General features: G+C 38.4%; 1 protein-coding gene across 1 annotated transcript in view; it reads left to right on the forward strand.

The window, feature by feature from the left end:
* The window catches only part of malrd1 (MAM and LDL receptor class A domain containing 1), a 359,618-nt gene that overhangs the window by 60,554 nt on the left and 276,880 nt on the right, over positions 1 to 22,184 (forward strand). Inside the window, exons 10-12 of the mRNA XM_073055307.1 lie at positions 4,490 to 4,627; positions 14,966 to 15,069; positions 21,299 to 21,469. Coding sequence (XP_072911408.1) covers positions 4,490 to 4,627; positions 14,966 to 15,069; positions 21,299 to 21,469 — 413 coding nt within the window. The remainder of the gene's footprint in view (positions 1 to 4,489; positions 4,628 to 14,965; positions 15,070 to 21,298; positions 21,470 to 22,184) is intronic.

A 22,184-nucleotide genomic window follows, 5' to 3' on the forward strand; every position in this document is an offset into this window, starting at 1 on the left:
CCTGTACTCTGAAATGACGTAAACAATTCAGGGGCAATTAAGAATGGATAGTAAAAGTTGGCCTTATCAGAGGCTCTTGCACATCATTGAAAAATAAAAGTTGCCTCAAACACAAGAGATTCTGTAGATGCTGGAAATCTTCAGCAACACAAAATGCTGGATGAACTCAGAAAGTCAGGCAGCATCTATGGAGGGGAACAGACAGTTGACGTATTGGGCCAATACCCAGCATCAGGAAAAATACTCCCAATCAAATTTGATAAAGTGAGCACTTTTCGTTCATCAGTATAACTAAAGCTATAATATAGTTATTGGATTGCTTTGGCCTTTTCATCATATTTTTGTATTTATATGATTTTCACTTTAAATGCAATCATCCACTACAACCATTCACTGCAGGTTTTAAACATTCAACAGCTGAACTCATTCTGAAATCCATCGCTCAGTCCCATAGATACCCAACAGTTGGTACAATGGAGCAGGAATCTGCTAATCCTATTGTTTCTAGTGAAGCCATTCTTTGCCAAACATTATTAACTGTTTTGAAAGTGTTTCATTGATCAGACATCCACAAATAGATCTCTAAAGATATCTGCCTGGGTGAAAGAGAACTTGGAGGACAGGAAGTGTCTACAGTCCTTCAGTCATCATCGTATTCAATCCTCACTTCATACCTGACTCCTTCTCCCTGACTGTTGCTCCTCTGCTTCACTGGTCTCTCATTGTTAGCATCTAGCGTTTGAGCTTCCAACAATCTATAATGTGTAACTAACTAGAATTACGACCAGACAATTGTGCTTTGTTTTTCAGTGTTATGTGATAGAAAGTCAATTTTTCATTGAATGAAATGGATTAATGAACATTTTTTGGTTATTTTGTGTCGATCAAGAAATTCAATGGAAAACTATTTGGACTAAATCAATCTTGATGCATGGCAAAGTTTCTCCATTGGATGCTGACACTCCCAAAGCAATCCACCTTTGTGGAGCATTGGCAAGGGAACTTAGACTACAATGTCCTTGAAATGTCTATCATTTCTAAATGTCTAAATGCTTGGACAATTTGAGTATTGTTCTGGATCATTTATTTGGCTAGTCTTTGGCAATATGAGCTTCATGCTTACTCTTTGTTTTGGGACCATGGCAAAGTAAGCTATTTACTTGCCTCTCATGCTTCTGTGTACACTCTCCGCTTTTCCCTTACACCCTTCTCAAAGCTCAGGCCCCAACTAACCAGCCTCTTGAACTGGGTAGATGGCGCTGAGCCACCTGATATCACTTTCCAATCCTCCATCCCTTAAATCCCCCTGATCACCCTGGAACTCCAGTGTGGGCGCCAGTACCCCAGTTCTCAGCTTCATGCTTTTATCCCCAGTCCCATTCCTCAGTTCCATCCTAACTCCCTCATCAAATCAACCAAAGTCCAGAAAACCATCCATTGTCTTCACCAACCCATGCACCAATGATTACTTCAACCCACTGGGTAAAACACAGTTTTCATTCTTCTCACTTTGTTGTATTAGAATTACAAGTCTAACAATACTTGGCTCCACTCTCATCCTCCTCACGCTCTCTACATAACTCAGTAAAATATGGTGTAGTCATTACATCAATCAACTATTACTTTTGACACTGCCTAAAATATCTGTATACCCAGACGGTAATACAGGGACTAGAATTCAATGCACTATGTCTGATATATTTCTATTATGTCCTTTACAGTTTTTTCCTGCAGCAGTTATAATTCTGAGTATAATTTAGGAAAGTGGGGTTTTGGTGGGGGGCGTTGACATAAGATATTGAGTTCAATAGTGTAAGGGCATACAGATCTTAAATGCACAATCTCAGTCTGTTCCCATCTGAAACTGGCAGGAATTCACAGCAGATGTGTGAAGAATAGATCTGGGTTATCAGATAAGTCATGGTGGGTGTTGAAGGTCAAGTGTGGGTTTAAGGGATGAGCCTGATTAAAAGGTATCAGGAAAGCCTGGCGCAGAGCAGGTCTCTGTTTAGCCCCTGCACTTCCTGTTCACAAAAGAAAAGTAAAATATAAAACTTTTTTTGGACCTAGATTCAGTCCTCCTTTCAACATCCATGCATGCCTGGTCAGGTCTACCAGAGACGATCTGATGATGCAATTGGAGATGAAGTTTAAAAACATTCAAAAATAAGAAAATAAAAAGCTGCAGATGCTGAATATCTGAAACAAAAACAGAAAGTATTGAAAAGCCTAGCTGATAAGGTAGAATCTGTTTTGACAAATATTCATAAATTTAAAACAGTAACTGTTTCTTCTTCCACAGATGCTGCCTAACTAGCTAAGTTTTTCCTGCATTTCCTATTTTTGCTGCACTAACTTCTAATGGCTTCTTCTCTCTTCTGCTTCGAAAAAAAGAAGTCACCTTTTTGATTTATTTCAATGGGTGGAACCTGAGGAAGGTTTTAACTGGCAGTTTTCTGGCCTGGTTTCATTAATCATATTACCTTCCAAAAATAAACCATTGCTTCTCTTAGCCTGGTTCAATTTCATTAACTACTTCCACTTTTGCTCAAATCCCCTTGAGAGAATGTTGAGAGTATGTTCCCTATCTATGATAGGTTCGATATCAAGAGTAGTTACATTTTCAGCTCTGTATTCCTTATGCTCTCAAATCCTAGTTTGATCAGTTTGGGCTAGAATTGTCTCTCTCTTTCTCATCAGTTAATCCTCAACCATTTGGAAGAATGCAGTTCATGCCAGAAGGTGTTATTGCTAATTGGAATGTATCACAAAATTACGAAGTACATGTAAAAATATAAATACAAATATATCCAGCTTTTTAATTCTATGATCTAAACTTGATTACCAAGCTAATGCAATGTAGATCAAATGTTCCTGAGATTGACTAAATGCATATTATAAAATGATAGATTGTGAAGATCTTTGTCACTAGCTTGTAAACCATTCTTTCATTGTGCTACCTTTTCATACTGTTACTCAGATATCTAATTTTCTGTGTTTTGATGTTAGCAATAAAGTTTTAACCCCTTCCTGCACTTGGCCTTGAGATTTTTCATGGAATATTAACTAGCACTAAAATCAGGCCATGTACTCTGAGCAAACAAATAGCAACACACCAACAGTATCTCAGCAAGCCTCATAATGCCATAATGTGATGCATGTGTTTGTATCAACATGTATTTGAACCTGATTTTCCCTGCAAAATAACTTGAAATACAGCTAGGACAGATATTGCAGAAGGCCATGCATTGCTGTTTCTGAGGATTGGTCTCTAACCTCTGATTTGCTGTGAGAAATTCTGAATTTTCTAATATTTCTTTAGGCAATTAAGGTATAAATTAATTTCTTATATGGATTAGTTTAAATTTGAGCCCATTTTTCTTGAATGCTGAAAAATCTATTTCTGCCCTTTACTCATTTAAGTTATGCAAACAGATTATAAAACAATATTTCAGTCTAGCTAAATTACCTTGTTAAAATCTGTGACTAAGTTACTGCTGAATTCTCATTGCTGGATGTTCATTCATTATGTTAGTCCGTAGGTCATTCATTATTAGATAACATTTTAAAAAATTTAACTTTGTACTGCAGAGCCTGGTACCACCAGTGCAATACTGGTTAATGAGTAACAGTCTGGGATTATTTTACTATCCAAATGTTATCAAGAAAACATTATTCTGACAAAGTTGGTAAAATATAAAGTACTTCCTTTATATAATCTTATGGTCCTGGAGTGTGAGCTTAGGTTTAACGTTCTATTTTATGAGCAATATTTACATACCATTGAAATAAGACAATTTATTTGCATTTGTTTCAGACATAATGGTTTTTGTACCACACTTTAATGAACAAGTGCTGAGCTGGATATAATGGTAATTGTTCTTAGCGTGCATTTCCAAAGCACCAATTTCCCAATATGTAATAAAAATGGGAATGAGCAAATCCTCCTGATCACATTCCGTAGTGTCTGGTAACTGTCTTCATCTGACTGAATCGGAGTTGGTCATTTTCATTGTGAACTGTCCAGCTATGGTTTGGTTCAGTTTTTTCCCTCTGTTAGCACAACCTGGCTTGCTGAGCAAGTGCCACAGCCTTGCATTTTATTAACCTTTACACTCCAATGTCTGTTTTTTCACTCTCTAAATGCCCCCATTTATCCTTTTACAACCATATCTTCTCATTACCAGTTATCCAAACCTGGCTTGAACTTATCACAGACCTTCTGTTTGTCCTATTTATTCCAACTCTCACTTATTCTGCAACTTAATACTAATTTGTTTTATTCTTTGGTCTGTTTCTGACAAAGGGTTCTTTGACCTGAAGCATGTGTTCTGTTTCTCTTTCCACAGATACTACCTAACCTGATGCGTTTTCAGTATTTCCTGTTCTTGTTTCAGAGCTGCAGCATCAACAGCTTCTTTTTATGTCCATGAAATGCTCCTCATTCAACCCTCTTAATATTGTTCCACTCTTCTGCATTTTTTTTCAGCCAAGTACACAATGTGCAACTTTGAGTCTGGTTTCTGTGAGTGGAAACATCTCGCCTCAGAAGGTGCTGTGTGGGTTCGAGGACAGGGCCCAATATCAGGATTACCTATTACAGACCACACAACCAATTCCAGCCAAGGTGGGTGCTCACTGCTATCATTTCATTGCTTGATGTATGGTAATGAGAAATTAGTCAATTCCTAATGTTGCCAGTCACATCAAGGTGATCCCAGGTATCTATCAGGTCTGCTAATTAAAAAAAAATGTTTAACTAACATTGATATTTGTTAGCTCATGCAATTACATTATGTAATATGCTTCAAAGAGCATGAGGAGGAAAAGGAGGGTGGCAGCTGGGGCAGTGGTAGTGGGAATACTACAGTGAGAGGCCACCTAAGACATAATTAAAGTGCTTGTTTTTCAAGCGTTTTATAAGAGCATGAAAAATAGGATGCATATGCCTCCTGAATCTGCTTTGATAATCAATAACCATGGCTAATTTTCTACCTTAACACTTTTACTATCCTCATATGCACTGATTCACTTAATGTCCAGTAATCTATCAATCTCTGCCTTGCGTTTCCTATTATAATGAATATCTATTCATGGAATTATACACTTAAAATTCAAAAGTTCACCACCTTTGAAGGAAGAAGTTCATCCTCTTCCTCAATCTTAAATGGGCTCTCAAGAGACAATAATGCTTAATTCCAACTATAATAAGTTCTTTTTGCATATACTCTTAAGAATTTTGAATACTTCTTACTATTCTGAAGTTCAGAGAATTTAGGCTTATTTTATTCCACTTCTATTTCTTTTCTCAGGTCAATCCTTTCATCCTAAAAATCAACCCAAAAAGCCAATCTAGCATCCCATCTAAGGCAAAGACAAAAGTGTTGAGACAAAAACTGTGGGTGTTAGCTCATCTTTATTTAAATTAAGTAGTTCAAACCAGAAGTAAAGTTACAGATGTCTTTCCAGCTTTTTTTAAAAGCTCAAGTCATTGTGGTGTTTGACAATCAACTGAATTTGATGCCTTGCAATTATCCTATTGCAATACATTGCTCCTGAATTTACTTGTTAGGGTGGACCACCATTTTGCTTTACCCAGCTGAATCTAGGCTGCTAGTTGCAGTGCCCACGTCAGAAAGCTGGTAATCAAGGAGAGCAGCTGAGGATTATTTCCTTTCTTGAATGGGATGATAATGGCAAATGGTTGTAAATGATTCCTGGGGACAGAAGAAACCTAACAGTGTTGGTAAGCATGATGAAAGCAGGTACTCTGAGAAGGATGGACTGGGTAATGAGTGGGCTAAACAGAGTAAATTGCCTGAGTCATGACATTGGTTATGATTTAAACTGAGTTGAAGACATTACCAAAAGCATAGCAACAATAGTTTATTAACATTGTATCCAATATTTAAGCAAAAATAAACTGAAGTTTAGACATTTGACATTAACATAACTGGACTGCAGTTATGTGAGTCTTTGAAAGCGCATAGTGCACAGTGATAATGCAGTTCTGTGAAATCTCTCCAACCATTCTGTTAAAGAAGATATTGTTCCACTTTTCCATGTTCCATTGCAATACAATTAAATGAGCTTCTCAATGCATTGAACACTGATTCACGAGCACCACACAACTCGGACTTCAAATTCATAAAGAATAAGAACAACATTTCTGGGACTATTAATAGGCAACATTCCCATCCAAATGTTCAATAAAAGACCAATTATTTTAAATTGTCAACAGCTTGAGAGTTTTATACAAAATAAAGTACAGCAAATAGTGTGAAGCACTAAATCTCACACTCCGCTTCTGCATAAGTACTCCTATCCCACAAAACTAGGTGCCAGTCTATCATTTTCCAAATCTGCTCACGTAGGAGGCCATTCAGCTTATCAATTCTATACCAGCTTTCAGAGTATTCTCACCAGAAACCTATCTGTCTCACATGCCCGTCCTATCCGTTCTGATTCCTCTGCCTCTCACCTACACTAGGGTCAACTTCATTAGCTTACCTCATCTTTGGGATGTGGAATACTCAAAAGAAATCCAGCCGGTCACAGGGAAAATGTGCAAACTCCTCACAGAACGCATCACAGTCACTGGCATCGTGAGGCAAAAGCACTAACTACTTCCACTCCAAACAGGAAATATACAGTAATTACCTTTTTAGTGCCTTAAGATGGGCTATTTATCAACTGTAATGATGTTAATGTATTAAAGTACACCGACATTTATGGAAAGGAGGTGACTGGGCATGGTGGCGAATCTTCTATTTATTCTATCCATTGTCAGAAACAGTTTAAAATAAATTACTTTAAACCCATTCTCTTTCCCCGACTCTCAGCAATCTAAAAGGGAACAAAGCATTCAATCTGTGAGACTAAAAATTTAATAAAGCAAAAAATGCTTTCACTAAATCACCAGTGAAGTGTTTTAATTCAGATTGAAAGATATCTTCATAATGTTTTATGTGGAACAAATATCAAAGGCCATTTTTATTTCATAGTGTGAAAAGATTTCTTTTCATAATTCCATCAACTTGCAATTTAGCCAATGTTAAGAACTGTTTTAATTACATAGAATTTTCCAGAGCTCATTATTCATACAATCTGATTTACTCTGAAAGTTGATATAAGTTTCTAAGAAACATTAGAAGTGAAGTTTGATTTTGGGGTGCAAATCAGTTCATTGTGGATTATCGTCATGTTATACTTTCACCTCATTTTCTGCAGGGAGCTGGGGCTCCTGATTTGTCCATTTCTTTTCAATTCAACACAATTCCCGTGGGTTATTTAGGTCCTCTTCCAATAGTCTTCAGTAACAATAAAAAAAACCTAAAGCATCATTTTAGCCCTGTCTTCTTGATAACTTGCTGTTTCCAGAGATGACAAATGAGCCCCAAAAGATTTGAAACATTTAAGTGATCTCAAAGTCAAAGTCAAACATATTGTCATATGCACAATTACATATATGCACAGGGGCAATGGAGAGCTTACTTGAGCAGTGTCACATGCACATAGCATTAAAGTCACAGCAGTCACAAGAAAAACATAAATTTAATATACTAATTGTTTATAATGTTATACAAAAATTAATCCATTCTAGTGCCTCTTGCTGAGGCAGCAATCCCACTGAATGAACAGCAGAATTATTTGTTGTTTGCGGACTACCATCTTACTGGGATCCCACCCAGGGCAGTTCCTGACCCTAAACTCAGGACAATGAGTTAGGTTCCTCATAAATTTAGAGAGGAGGCTTGCGTCCTGTCTCATCCATTGGGGAGGAAAGTGCAGAAGCCAAGCCCTAAAGCTTGATAGAATTGGTAGAATTGATAGCTCTGTGGTGTGATAAAATTTGCATTCTTCCATGTTGTGCACCATCTGGAAGCATAAATATAGATATTAAATACTGCTCTCAAGATCTATTAATTTCCTATTAGTTGGTTCCTTGCAATAGTTGGAAATCCCATGTTAACTCACTGTAGTCCAGAAATTGGATTGTTAATTTCTCAAAATTCAATTGCACCTGGAGTTTTGTAATAATTTCTAGGTGAAATCATAGCTTTTACAGAACTGAACTGCCACTTCATCTGGAGCTATGCTGACTCTGTAATATCATCACTGTCTTTGCTCATACTGGCCGAGAAATGACTTGTCTCACTGAGAGAACAACCTGTTGCATTACAATCACACAGAATCTGAGCTTCTCTTTCTGAATGTCACCAGAGCAATCAGCACTCTGACAACAGTTTATAATACACAACATCTGCCAAGGTCATTTTGCAATGTTCTAAATGTCTGATTTATCATTTGGTCCATCACTGATGTGGTAGACAGTGAAAATGCCGACTGACCGCTGCTGACAACTCCCTCCCTACTCCCCCTTGGAAATTAATGGTCAGACTGTGTCTGTGATTGAGGCATTCCTATTCCTGTGCACTACCGTCACCAACACATGGAAGTGGATCAGGCATGTTCTGCTCGTCACTAGGAATGCCCAGCAGAGACTGTTCTTCCTACGACAGTTTAGGAAACATAACATCTCAGGGCGTAAAACTGATGAATTTTTACTCAGCCACCGTAGAGAGTGTTGTGACCACCTCTATCATTGTTACGTTTCCCACTGCCTCCTCCCTCTCCAAGTCCAGGCTCAGCAGAGAAGATCAGTGGCTGTCAGTTACCAGTCATCATGCAAGATTGTGCCAACGAACAATGCAATCACTGGTGCAGTCCTGCTGATAGTTCACAAAATGACTTCTTTTACTCCTTCTTTCAAATACGATTCTACAACTAAGCTGTGTGTGATTGGAACCTGTGATTATCATTTTGGTGGTGTGTTTTGGGGCCCATTGAGTGATCTGGCACTTTCAGAGAGTTCAGTGAGGATTGGAGCCTGGAGACAGGTCACAAGCCCATGACTTATAACTGTGTGGCTAAGCACAGCTCCAATGCCATATTCAAGTTTGCTGATGACACCACTGGCTGAAGTCAAAAGTGGTGACGAATCAGAATATAGGGGGGAGATTTAAAATCCGGCTGAGTGGTGCCACAACAACAACCTCTCACTCAATGTCAGTAAGACCAAGGGGCAGATTATTGACATCAGGGGGGGAAACCAGAGGTTTATGAGCCAGTCCTCATTGGGGGATCAGAGCTAGAGAGAGTCACCACCTTTAAATTCCTCACTGTTATCATCTCAGAGGATTTGTCCTGGATCTGGCATGCCATGAAGAAGAAGTGCCTTTAAGAAGAAAGCATGGAACTGCATAGAAGTTTAACTGCTTCAACCAAACCAACCAAAATCAACCTTTTGCTGATTTTGTGAAAGCAATGCAGTAATATTTAGGACCAAAACCATGTTGATTGCTAAGTACTTTAGCTTTCATAAGTGGAATCAAAAGGAAGGGGAATTTATTTTACTTATGTGACTGAACAGAAGACATTGTCAAAACATTGTCAGTTCAGTGATGGGCATAATAATGCACTAAGGATCATTAGTTTCTATAATCTTACAAGAAAGCTTTCAAAAACCGCTCCTAAGAAGAAGCACAACTCACATTTAAAAGAGCAGTTAAAATCACTGTATCAATGGAAACAACAGCCTGAAATGCAATTGAGTTACAGTCAGGAATAAAAGTGAGCACGAACAAGATTGCAACATATAAACAGAAGCCTGCCTGGCTGAAAACATTGTGTTACCATGGTGACAGGCTCACATACGTCAGACCAGTGCAGGTATAAAGGTGAAACTTGAAGAAAATGCAACAAAGTAGGACACATACAAAGAGAGTGTTAGGCAGACAAAATTAAATGGACTGCACAGGGAAGAAAAAAAGATAAAAAGTCAAATTGTATGTTCAAAAAGAGTACTAATTAGCATGCTGTTGATGAAGAATTTGATCATGAGAGTGACACAGTACTGGAAAGCCTTGAGACTTACAATATGAAAGTTAAAAAGAGACAAGTAATACACTTAGACTAGAAGTGAACAGCAAATTCATTAAACTGGAATTGGATACTGGCTTGGCTGTTCCTTTGAAATTGAACAGCATTTCAAAGGTGCTGAAATGAAGCTTGCAAATATTCAATGAATAACTTATACTGGATAAAAGATAATGTTTATAGCTCAAATACCATCTAAAAATTTTCTGATGATACAACATTGTTAGTAGAATCTCAGATGGTGAGGAGAGGGTGTACAGGAGTGAGATATGCCAACTAGTGGAGTGGTGTCACAGCAACAACCTGGCACTCAACATCAGTAAGACAAAAGAGCTGATTGTGGACTTCAGGAAGGGTAAGATGAAGGAACACATACCAATCCTCATACAGGGATCCAAAGTTGAGAGACTTAGCAGCTTCAAGTTCCTGGGTGTCAAGATCTGTGAGGATCTAACCTGCTCCCAACATATCGATGCAGTTACAAAGAAGGCAAGACAGCAACTATACTTCATTAGGAGTTTGAAGTGATTTGGTATGTCAACAAATACACTCAAAAACTTCTATAGATGTACCATGGAGAGCATTCTGACAGGCTGCATCACTGCTGGTATGGGGGGGTGGGGGGGGGGGGTGCGGGACGCTACTGCACAGGGCCGAAAGAAGCTGCAGCAGGTTATAAATTTAGTTGGCTCCAGCTTAGGTACTAGCCTATAAATTACCCAGGACATCTTCAAGGAGAGATGTCTCAGAAAGTCAGCATCCATTATTAAGGACCTCAAGTACCCAGGGCATGCCCTATTCTCACTGTTACCCTCAGGTAGGAGATACAGAAGCCTGAAGGCACCCACTCAGTGATTCAGGAACAGCTTCTTCCCCTCTGCCATCCAATTCCTAAATGGACATTAAACCTGTGAACACTACCTCACTTTTTTAATATATATTATTTCTGTTTTTGCACAATTTTTTATCTATTCAATATATGTATACAGTAATTGATTTACTTATTTATTATATTTTTCTTCTATATTATGTATTGCATTGACTGTTGCTGCTAAGTTAACAAATTTCACGACACCTGCCAATGATAATAAAATTGATTCTGATTCTGATTCTGGGAATGACATCCGTAACAGTGAAATACAACAACCAACAAGCAACATTGGGCTTGTATGTGCAAAAAGCAGGAGGGCCAACATTTTAGGGCTGTGTAGTTGAGACAACTACAACTAGATCAGAAATCTATCCACCATTTGCATGCACATCCCCTGCAGTAAAGTCAACTGAAAGTGAATTAAGAGAAGTACTGGATGATGTCACAGCAGTGTTCAGAGGTGGCATTGGAAAACTCAAGCATACAAGGGTAAGATGGTGTTAAATGAAAACATCACAACCAAGTTCTGCCAAGCCTATCTAGTTGGTTATACTATCAGTAATAAAGTAGCCAGTAAGATATGTTGCACGGAGGTTTAAGGAATTGTCCCATTGGTTAACATAAAAAATAGAAACATAGAAATCTACTGCACATTACAGGCCTTTCAGCCCACAATGTTGTGTTGACCATGTAATTTACTCTACAAACTGCCTATAATTTCCCTACTGCATAAACCTCTATTTTTCAAAGCTCCATGTACCTATCTAAGAGTCTCTTAAAGACCCCATTGCATCCGTGTCTACCAACTTCGCTGGCAGTGCATTCCATGCACTCAGCACTCTGTGTGGAAAAACTTAACTCTGACATCCCCCTTGTACCTACTTCTAAGCACCTTAAAACTATGCCCCCTCATGTTATCCTTTCAGCCCTGGGAGAAAGCCTTTGGCTATCCACACAATCAAATGTCTGTCAACATCTTATACACCTCTATCAGGCCACCTCTCATCCTTTTCCGCTCCAGGCAGAAAGACCCAAGTTCACTCAACCTATTCTCATAAGGTACGCTTTCCAATCCAGGCAACATCCTTGTAAATCTCCTCAGCATTCTCTCTATAGTATCCACGTCCTTCCTGTAGTGAGGTGACTAGGACTGAACACAGTACTCCAAGTGGGGTCTAACTAATGTCTTGTATAGCTGTAACATTACCTCACGGTTAAGTGGAGCACATAGGCAGTACTAGTGGTCCCAGTATCCAAGAAGGATGGGTCTGTCAGGATCTGTGGTGACCGTCAATCCAATACCCTTTGCCCAGAATAGTGATATCTTTGCAAAACTTTTTGGATGAAAACACATCAGCAAAGTGGATTTAGCTGAGGTCTTCCTCCAGATGAAGATAGAAGAGTCCAAAGTGATACTTATGATAAACACTCACAAAGGGCCTTATCACTATAACGGACTTATTTTTGAGTGTCATCTGCCCCTGCTGTCTGGGTTAAAGCTCTAGACCAGGTGCTTCAAGGTTTCCCAGGCACCATGTTTTACTTGGAAAACATCCTTGTTACTGGTAAAAATGTCAAGGAACATCTTAATCTCAGGACAGTGTTACAAAGATTAGAAGGTTATGGGCTCAGAGCTTGACATAATGAGTGTGAATTATCTAAATCAAGCGTCACTTATTGGCATATAAGATTTACACAGGTGTGCTGAGAAAATGCAAGCATTGGTGGATGACAAAGGATTGGTGGATGAAAGGACAGTTACAGTCCTTTCTAGGGTTTGTCAATTACTCCAACAGGTTCCTACCAAATCTGGCTGCTGAAGGAATGGCGGTGGACAAAGCAGTGTGTGGTAGCTCTTTTAAAGATAAAGGAAATGGTGATGTCAGACATTGTAGTCACACATTATGATGCACATTGCCCAGGGAAGCTTGCCTGTGATACCTCACCTTATGATATGGGTGCAGGAATATCACATGTTATGAGTGATGGAAGTGAAAGTTCTATAGTCTTTGCGTCACGTGCCCTTAGAAAAGTTACGCACAGATTGACAGGGAGGCCTTGAGTCTGGTTGGACGTGTAAAAAGTTTCAACCAATCCTTATATGGGAGAGCAATAACCCTCATTACTGCTCATCAACCACTGGTGTCCACTTTCAATCCATAGCAGGGTTGAAATAACAGTAGCAGCAGGAATGCAGAGATGTCGCTTGGAGGATCCAATTACAAGAGCAAATTCAAGAGCACAGCTAATCATGGAAATGATGAGGGATTGTCCAGTTTACCCTTGGAGAAGGAAACAAATTGCCATGCAGCGTACTCCACAACCATCAGCTCACCAGCTGTGCTGTTCCTCGGTGGTCCTTCGCACTCACATTTGGATCCCCTCCAACCAATCAGAAAAGACCCAATACTGTCTCAGGTCTACGTGGCCACCCAAAGTGGCTGGAACGTTCGACAGAAATTCCTGCTCCCCCATCTTTACCAGTGACGGGATGAATTTGCCTTTGTCATGGGGATGGAGAGTTGTTGTTCCACCCAAGCTAAGAGCTAAAGTGTTGCAGGAGCTACATGCTGCTCATCTAGGTGTGGTCAAAATGAAGGTGCTGGCGCAAAGCCTTACCTGCTGGCCTGGGATAGATCAGCAGATGGAGCAGCTTGCCATGAATTGTTCAGGATGCCAACATGTCCAGAAGTAAAGTGTACTTGTATGCGAGTGATGTCCAGAATTGTCAGAACCTCCTCCGGCAGTCCCAGAGTCAGCTCCTGCAAACACCACAGTGGAGGCCCCAGAACCTGAGATCATTTCGCAGCTGTAAGTCTCACCATCCATGCAGAATGACCTCCTTGTCAGTAAAGGTGTTATCCCTAAAGAGTAAGGAATCCTCCACAATGATTAAATCTTTAGACCTTAAAAGGAAAATTTAAAATTTACAGTGCTGTCAATGTCTATAGTATATACTAGGTGTAGTCATCTTATGTATACATATATATTGCTCTCTAGTCATATATATATATATATATATATATATATGTTACATATGTGAGATGAGTTGTACTCTTTATTCAGTGAGATTTTATGTGTTGTGCCTTTAATATTTCAGTAATATTATAAATATATTGCTTGATTAAGCATTCTTTGTTTGCTTATATAATCCATTACATGTTTTATGTAAAAGTACATGAATGACATTCGTCATTCCGACTCCGGGCTCCCATGTTTTCTTTCGATTTGTTTTTGGAGTTACAAAACTTAACAGTTTGTTCCTTCTCATTGATCCCTTCTGGTCTGCTGAGTTCCTCCAGCATTTTGTTTGTGTTCTCCCAGCAATTTGTTTCTCGCTGAGAAATCTGGCTCACTGATTATCCATCAGCTCTGAGAGGAATGGGTCTATTTGCAGTGTGGGACCCAGGAAAGCAGATTCTCACAAGGGGGCAGTGATATGCTCCCTACAACATACCATCATGAACTCTCACACCATCCAAAGCCCACACTCAAACAGTATTTCCATTTCCATTGCTCATATGGTACCCTATTAATCATCTGGTTTCTGATTGCTGCGGGGAGAGATCCTATAATGCTTTACGAGTGCTCCCTGTGATCTGTGTGACTGCTGTGTGTTTTGTGTATAGTTTTTGAAGAAGTCAGTCAGCTCAACACTTAGTGCTTCTTTCAATATAGCTTATATAATAGTGGGCTTTCAAACAGCTTTGCATCTAATTTAAATATATGTTTTAAGGCCTAGTGTTCCACATGACAATATTTAATGCATCTAATTTTGTCCATTCCAATTTCAAGTCAAAAGTGCCAAATAGGGAGTGTCATACCTCAAACATCTTTGAATTTGCTCCACCATCTGGTAATTAATGAAAGCTATGAAGCCTCTGGGACTTTTGAACCAACTCCAGGTCATACAGACACTGGGTTTGCTTCACTCAGAACCCCCCCCCCCCCCCAATGGAGCCCTCGAGGTGATGAGCACACCTGCACATAGTTAGCCTATGCCCTTGGAGATGTCAGGGTCACTTTAACTGTAAGGGTTCCCAGGTTCTGCCAAATAAGAATTAGCAAACTGTTGCTGCAACTGATATTGCACGAATTGGGTGATTCTCATGAGAAGTATGTAAATAATAGTTTTTGTTTCCTCTTACGTGACAGGAATGTTCCTCTATTTCAAAGCATCTGACAATAAAGCAACAAATACTATTACGATTGGCAGTCCAGAGTTAAAGAATCAATTAAATAATGATCTTCCATGTCAGGTAATTATGTATCAGACATTTCTTTTTTTAATATAAAAACTGATTCGAAGAAAATGAATCAAACTGCTGAAGTAATTAAGGTACGACCTAACAGTCAATTATTAACCATATCTCTACAGTACATTGAATTTTAAAGATTTTCATAGACTGATAGAATACAGAAAAACATCCCTTATCTCACCGTGACTCTGCTAACCATAACTACCCATCTATATTAGTCATATTACAAGCAATTGCTTTTAGCCTTCTGATTATTAGCCTTTCGAGTGCTCACCCAACACTGCTTAAATGTCGATTCTCTGCCTCAACCATGTACTCAGGTAGATTTTTGATTCCAAACAACCTTCAGAAGAAAACAAATCTTCTTAGGAATCTTTCTAAACCTCCTACACCTTATCTTAAATCTCTGCGAGGTTCCTATGCTTTGGGAAAATGTTTCTCACTATCTACGCCTCTCATAATTTTGTTAACTTCATTTAGGTTTCCCCTCAGCCTCCCTCACTTCAAGAAATGTATACAGAGCTAATCGAGTCATTCCTCATATTGGAAGCATTCTATCCCAAGTAAATTCCTGGCGAAACTCTTCACCCTCTCCTGTACAACCACACCAGATATAAGGCCTTACCAGTCTTAGACTACTTTAGCCCATCCAAAATCCATCACCTCACACTTATCAGGATTCAATTCCATCTGCCACCGAATTCTGTCTGCATTCTCCATACATACTAATCATACCTCCCACATCTAAAGTATTAATATATCTATAACAAAACAATCATTGTCGCAGCACCTGTGGTGTACCACCAATCACAGGTTTCCATACACAAATTGTTATGTTTCTAATTACCAGACCAATTTTTGGAGCCAGTTTGCCCTGGATCCATGGGTTCTTACCTTTTAAATAGGTTTCCAATGTGGGGACTTTATGAAAGGATTTACCAAAGTCTATTTAGACTATATCAACTTGACTGCCTCAATAAATTGTTGTTACTTCTTCAAAAACCTTAATGAAATTGGTTGGAAAACATTACCCTCCAACAAAACCACATTGACTAACCCTAATCAACCCCTACCTTTCCACGTATGATTAATCTTGTCCCTTAGAAATGTTTTAAATATCATTTTGAAAACTTGCACTAAAGTGGTTGTAAAGGATCTTGTCCTAACAAAGCCAAAGTTGCGTTATATAGTCCCCAGGACTCAATTCGTGATGGAATTAGACATCAGTTACTGTGGTATTTCTACACAGCTTAAGAAGATTGTCCATGAATATTCTCCACTTAATTTCTGCTGGAGTTGAAATGTAAATAATGAGAAGGCACAAAGAACCTTCAACCCCAAAGACTTTTCACTACACTGCTTGCACAGAGTAGTTTTGTGCAAGATTCTGCTTTGTGAATGATTCATGCGTTTGCCAATCTTGGATGTGTAAATGATTTTGTACAGTTGATGCAAAACATACATCTTACACTGTCTGACATCACTGATGTGCTTGTGATGTCCATTAATATTGGTAAGAATAGATATCATAAGAAGGACCTGTAATAAATATTCAAAACCGGGTACCCTGTGTGCAGATAAGTTCAGGACTTGTTTGCTTTACATAGTGCACAAATAACATCGTACCAAAAATAAGAAATTCCATTCCTTGTATTTTTTTCTAATGAAGTTAAATGGAGCCAATGGATGAAGATCTGTTTACTATAGCAATGAATTGAAGCCAGCTATAATATTAAACCCACTTCGCAAGTTCAATTGGCAGCTTGCAAACTCTATTCAAGATTATAAATGACTTAATTGCTTAACTCAATTGTTTTCAAACTTTACCAGGATGAAATCTATTGTTCAATTTTTTATTTTTTAGAATATTTTAGTTGATCAATTAGAGTATAATACAGCATCAATTATCATAATGTTATAGTTCTATTTTGTTATACCCCCTAGTGTATCATAGTACAGTGTAGTACAGAATTATATTATTCAATACATAGGGACTTACATTAACTCCTTCAAAGAGAAATTCAGTTCCTCCTTAATTCCCATTAAGTTTTTATTTATCTGCAGCCTAATCTCTTTCCAAAATGTATCCAATTCTGTTTGATTCTATCTAATACTTGATTATACAAGGAATTCTAAATCCTCAACATCTGTTTAAAGAAAAACCTTCTGTTATTCAATACTTTTGCAGCTCACTTTGAATATTAACCATTCCATGTTCTGTACTTCATCCTTTGAATATAATGCTATTTATTTATTCTGTATTTCCTTATGACATAGAAAGAATCAAGTTGGCCCATCATTTCTATGTTGGCACACACAGCAATCCCATTCACCTGCTAATTTTCCACTGAGTTCTATTATTTCTACCATCTAGGGGCAATCTTATGTCGGTACTTAACCTCCACCTTTGGCATATGGATCAAAACTGAACAAACTAAAGTAAACCGTGCAGTCATAAGGAGAACTCCACTCAGACAGGATTGACAGATAAAGTAACTGAGAGAAAAAGGAGGTAGATGGAGTTGGTGACAACGTGAAGTTATTTACCTTGGTAGAATGAATCAATAAAACACAAATGTCTTAAATTTTGAATAGCCAGTGAAAACTGGTTTACAAAGGCAATTTGGTATGTTAGTTCCTGAAATGTTTGGCCTTCTCTCAAATCTATTATCAGGAATGATAGTCTTAACCTTGGCTAAAATAAATTTCAAACATAGCAAAAACTAATAAAATATGAGCAAAAGGAGCCTAGAAATCCAGTTCTAGTCAGTAACACTGAAGCTGCTGCCACATTTTGTGCTCTAATTCTAACTATTGATTCACTGAATTTTAGAAGCAAAGAATAATGAGCAATAGCTGAGTATTGTTACTCAGGGATAAATTGTGATTTTTATTGAAGACAAAAAACTATTAAGGGAATAAAGTTAGAAACTATGTAAGCTGATGTAGAACATCCCTGAACATCTCCTTACTCCATTTTATCAACAGGGGAGTTCTGTGTAATCTCAGCCAACAGACCCCGAATTTCCAAAACTATTGGAGTTTCACTTGATAAAAATCAAGTGTCTCCTTTCTAATAGTGTTATTTTATTCTTCTTGTAGGATCAGACAGGATTGTAGAAACATAAGAATCATTAAATGTGCACTACACAAAAGTGGATTCAGACAACAAACACAGACAATCCCGTTGATTTTTTAAAAAAGTTGCAGGATTTTACTGAAAACTTTTTTTAATATCACATGATACAATCTTAAACTGATAACTAAAGAATATTAAACTATGCTACAGGAAACTTGTTTATTTTCTCAGCTTTATGTAGCATTAGTCATTGAACAAAAAGCACTAGGATTTTAAGAATAACCAAAATCTCAATTGTAAAAAGCCCTGAAATTCCTGGCTACTGTGGTGCTAAATGTTAGCCTGACCTCAGTGGTTGGGAAGTTGTTGGAGTCAATTGTTAAGGATGAGGTTATGGAGTACTTGGTGACACAGGACAAGATAGTACAAAGTCAACAAGGTTTCCTTCAGGGAAAATCCTGCTTGATGAACCTATTGGAATCCTGTGAGGAGATTACAAGTAGGATGGATAAAGGGGATGCAGTGGATGTTGTATATTTGGACTTTCAGAAGGCCTTTGACATGAGGCTACTAACCAAGTTAAGAGCCCATGGTTTTACAGAAAAGTTACTAACATGGTTAGAGCATTGGCTGATTAGTAGGAGGCAGTGATTAGGAATAAAAGGATCCTTTTCTGGTTGGCTGCCAGTGTCTAGTGGTTTTCTGCAGGGGTCGGTGTTGGGACCACTTCTTTTTATGCTGTATATCAATGATTTAGATGATGGAACAGATGGCTTTGTTGCCAAGTTTGCAGATGGTATTAAGATTTGTGGAGAGCCAGGTAGTGTTGAGGAAACAAGTAGGCTGCAGAAGGACTTAGACAGATTAGGAGAATGGTCAAAAGAGTGGCAAATGAAATAAAATGTTGGAAAATGAATGGTCATGACTTTGGTTGTAGAAATAAATGTGCAGACTATTTTCTAAATGGGGAGAAAATCCTGAAATCTGAGATGCAGAGGGACTTGAGAGTCCTTGTGCAGAACACCCTGAAGGTTTTCTTGCAGGTTGAGTTGGTGGTGAGGAAGGCAAATGCCATGTTAGCATCCTTTCAAGAGGTCTAGAATACAAGAGAAAGGATGTGATGCTGAGGTTTTATAAGGCACTGGTGAGGCCTCACCCCTTGAGCATTGTGAACAATTTTGGGCCCCTCATCTTAGAAAAGATGTGCTGGCTTTGGAGAGGGTTCAGAGGAGGTTCACAAGGATGATTCCAGGAATGAAAGGGTTATCATATGAGGAACGTTTGATGGATCTGGATTTATACTTGCTGGAATTTAGAAAGATGAGAGAGGTTCTCATTGAAGCCTTTCGAATGTTGAAAGGCCAAGACAGAGCAGATGTGGAAAGGATGTTTCCCATGGTGGGAGAGTCTAGGATGAGAGGGCACAGCCTCAGGATAGAGGGGCACCCTTTCAAAACAGAGATGTGGAAAAATTTCTTTAGCTAAAGGGTGGTGAATTTGTGGAATTTGTTGCCTTACGCAGCTGTGGAGACCAGGTCATTGGGTGTATTTAAGGCATAGATTGATAGGTTCTTGATTGGACATTAAAGCCAAGGTTATGGGGGAGAAGGCTGGGAACTGGGACTGAGAAAAAAAAGAATCAGCCATGATTGAATGATGGAGTAGACTCGATGGGCCAGATGGCCTAAATCTGCACCTGTCTTATGGTCTCATGGTCTTAAATTTTCCTTTTGATAAGATGAAGAAGACAGAACTTCATGGACATCATTCAGACAGTCATAATTTCAAATCTTTCAGTTCTAATAGGGTCATTATTGAGCTCTAAATATTCACACTAACATAAAAATTAAAATTTAAATAAAACCTGCAGATGCCTGAATGCTGAAATAAAATCAGAAAGTGATTTTTTTTTTAGGGCAGTGGATTGGACCCAGTCAAGTTGGCTAATTTGTCCATTATGGTATCAAACACTTGATTGTTGCTGGATCTGCGTTCTCCACATGGCTGTTATTCAACACCTTCCTGACAATTCACATTGATGGGTGTCCGATTTTGGGGAGTTGGGAGGTAAACCAGGAGACACAAGATGCAGGAATATGAAACAAAACACAGACTGGTGGGGAAGCTCTGTAGACTGAGCAGCGTAAAACATAAGAACAGAATTAGGCCATTTGGCCCATCTACAAAAGCAGAGGGATAGTTAATGTTTCAGGTATAGAGCAACGATAGTCAGTGTAAAGAGGTGAAAGGGAAGGGTGATACTGAGACTGACGGTTGATAGGTAGATCGAGGTGAGGTTTGGCAATGGCTGATTGAGCCAGGGAGCGGAGGTAAGAGTTTAAAGACAGGCTAATCAGTAATAGGTACAAATAGATTAGGAAATTAAAACATTGTGAAAAAGAGCCAGGTGAGGTAAGGGAGAAGAAAGTGATGGAGACAAGAAAGTGATGTGATACAGATAAAGGAGGGACGATAGACAGATCAAGCCAGATGGGGGAGGAATTATGGAAAGGGAGAGAAGACACCCCTATTGGTAGGAATGTGGATGTTGGGAAGATAGTAATGGGAATGGTGATGTAGAACGTAGGCCTGATCTCTTGTTTAAGTTTCTGATCCAGTTAATGTTCTGATTAATGCTGACTCCCCCACTATCTTTTAATGATGGGAGATTCTGTAATGGAAATGTCATTGAACCTGAAGGGAAAATGTTCATATTCGTTCATGTTAATGCTTGGCACTTAACTACCTTGATTCTAAGCCAATTACAGTGTCCATTATGATGATATGAAACAATTAATATTATATTATTACCTACCATCTGGAATTTGGCCCTCCTTTCAGATCTAACACCAAATTAAAACAATTCTGCACCAATGCATTTGAGAGTTTAAACTCAGTCAGTCAAACTTCTTGCCAATAATGTAATGACAATATCATCAAGGAGACGGCACAACATAAATTTGAAGCGTTAGAAGGAAAATTGATCAATAATTTTTGTACCACCTATTTCAAATGCATAATTATTATTGGAAGTAATTACTTCAGATATTTAGAAGGGAAAATCGTAAGTGGATTATATTTTCTAACAACTCATATACTTTTATGTAATTTGATATCTTATTCCAAGAATTTTATTTCATTTTGAATTAGGTAAGGTTCTGGTATCAAATGTCGGCGGGAGCCAACATGTCTATATATATTCAGACTACAACTGGGAACATGGAAAGAATTATCACCATCACCACACCAGTCAACAGAGTTTGGGCTAAACTGGAGGTCCCTGTAGAGCTCAGCATAACACAAACCAGGATACCTTTCCAGGTGAGAGACCAAGACCAAGGTAACAACGGACAGAAATGTCAGTAACTGGATTTACTATCGAATCTGAACATTGTTTATATACTGCTTTAGGAGCATTGCAGATGAACATGGGTCTACTACTGGGGCTTTGGGGAAGTGGAAACTGACCCTCACAGCACATTAGGCATAATAAGCTGTATATAAATATAATTATTAATTTCCCTTTTCCTATACAGTTCTTACCTTCAAAAAAACTCTCCTGTCTTCCTTCCTTTTAAAAGACTCTGTCATTATTTCTTTATGGAACAGGGAAAATTGCTATGATAGGCAAGCAAGAATTCCACCTACTTGACACTTCATTTTAGTCTCTCTCCAGACGTACTCTGTAGCTTAAAATTGTTTCCTTTGTCCTTTTCATATATTTCATTGTCTGCTCTTTAAACCCTGCATAGGTTTGTTTCATGCTGCTTTCCCCCTAATGTTTAATTATGGTATGTATTTGCACTTTAATCACGCACAAAAATATACTTTGACCATGTCTGATGGTACCATTTTTGCACGGAAGCAAGAATTCTGTTTCAAGGATTTATTGATTAAAATGCATAACTGGGAACCAGCAAAAAGCTGAATTAACCCAAGTAGTATTTAAACCTTTAGTGTTTTGTGAAGAATACGAAGAGATTTTCTTTGCATAAAATAAAAACGGAACCTGAATAAATATTACTGCATGAACTGA

The sequence above is a fragment of the Hemitrygon akajei genome, chromosome 8, assembly GCF_048418815.1.
Source record: "Hemitrygon akajei chromosome 8, sHemAka1.3, whole genome shotgun sequence".
Taxonomy (NCBI): Eukaryota; Metazoa; Chordata; class Chondrichthyes; order Myliobatiformes; family Dasyatidae; genus Hemitrygon; species Hemitrygon akajei.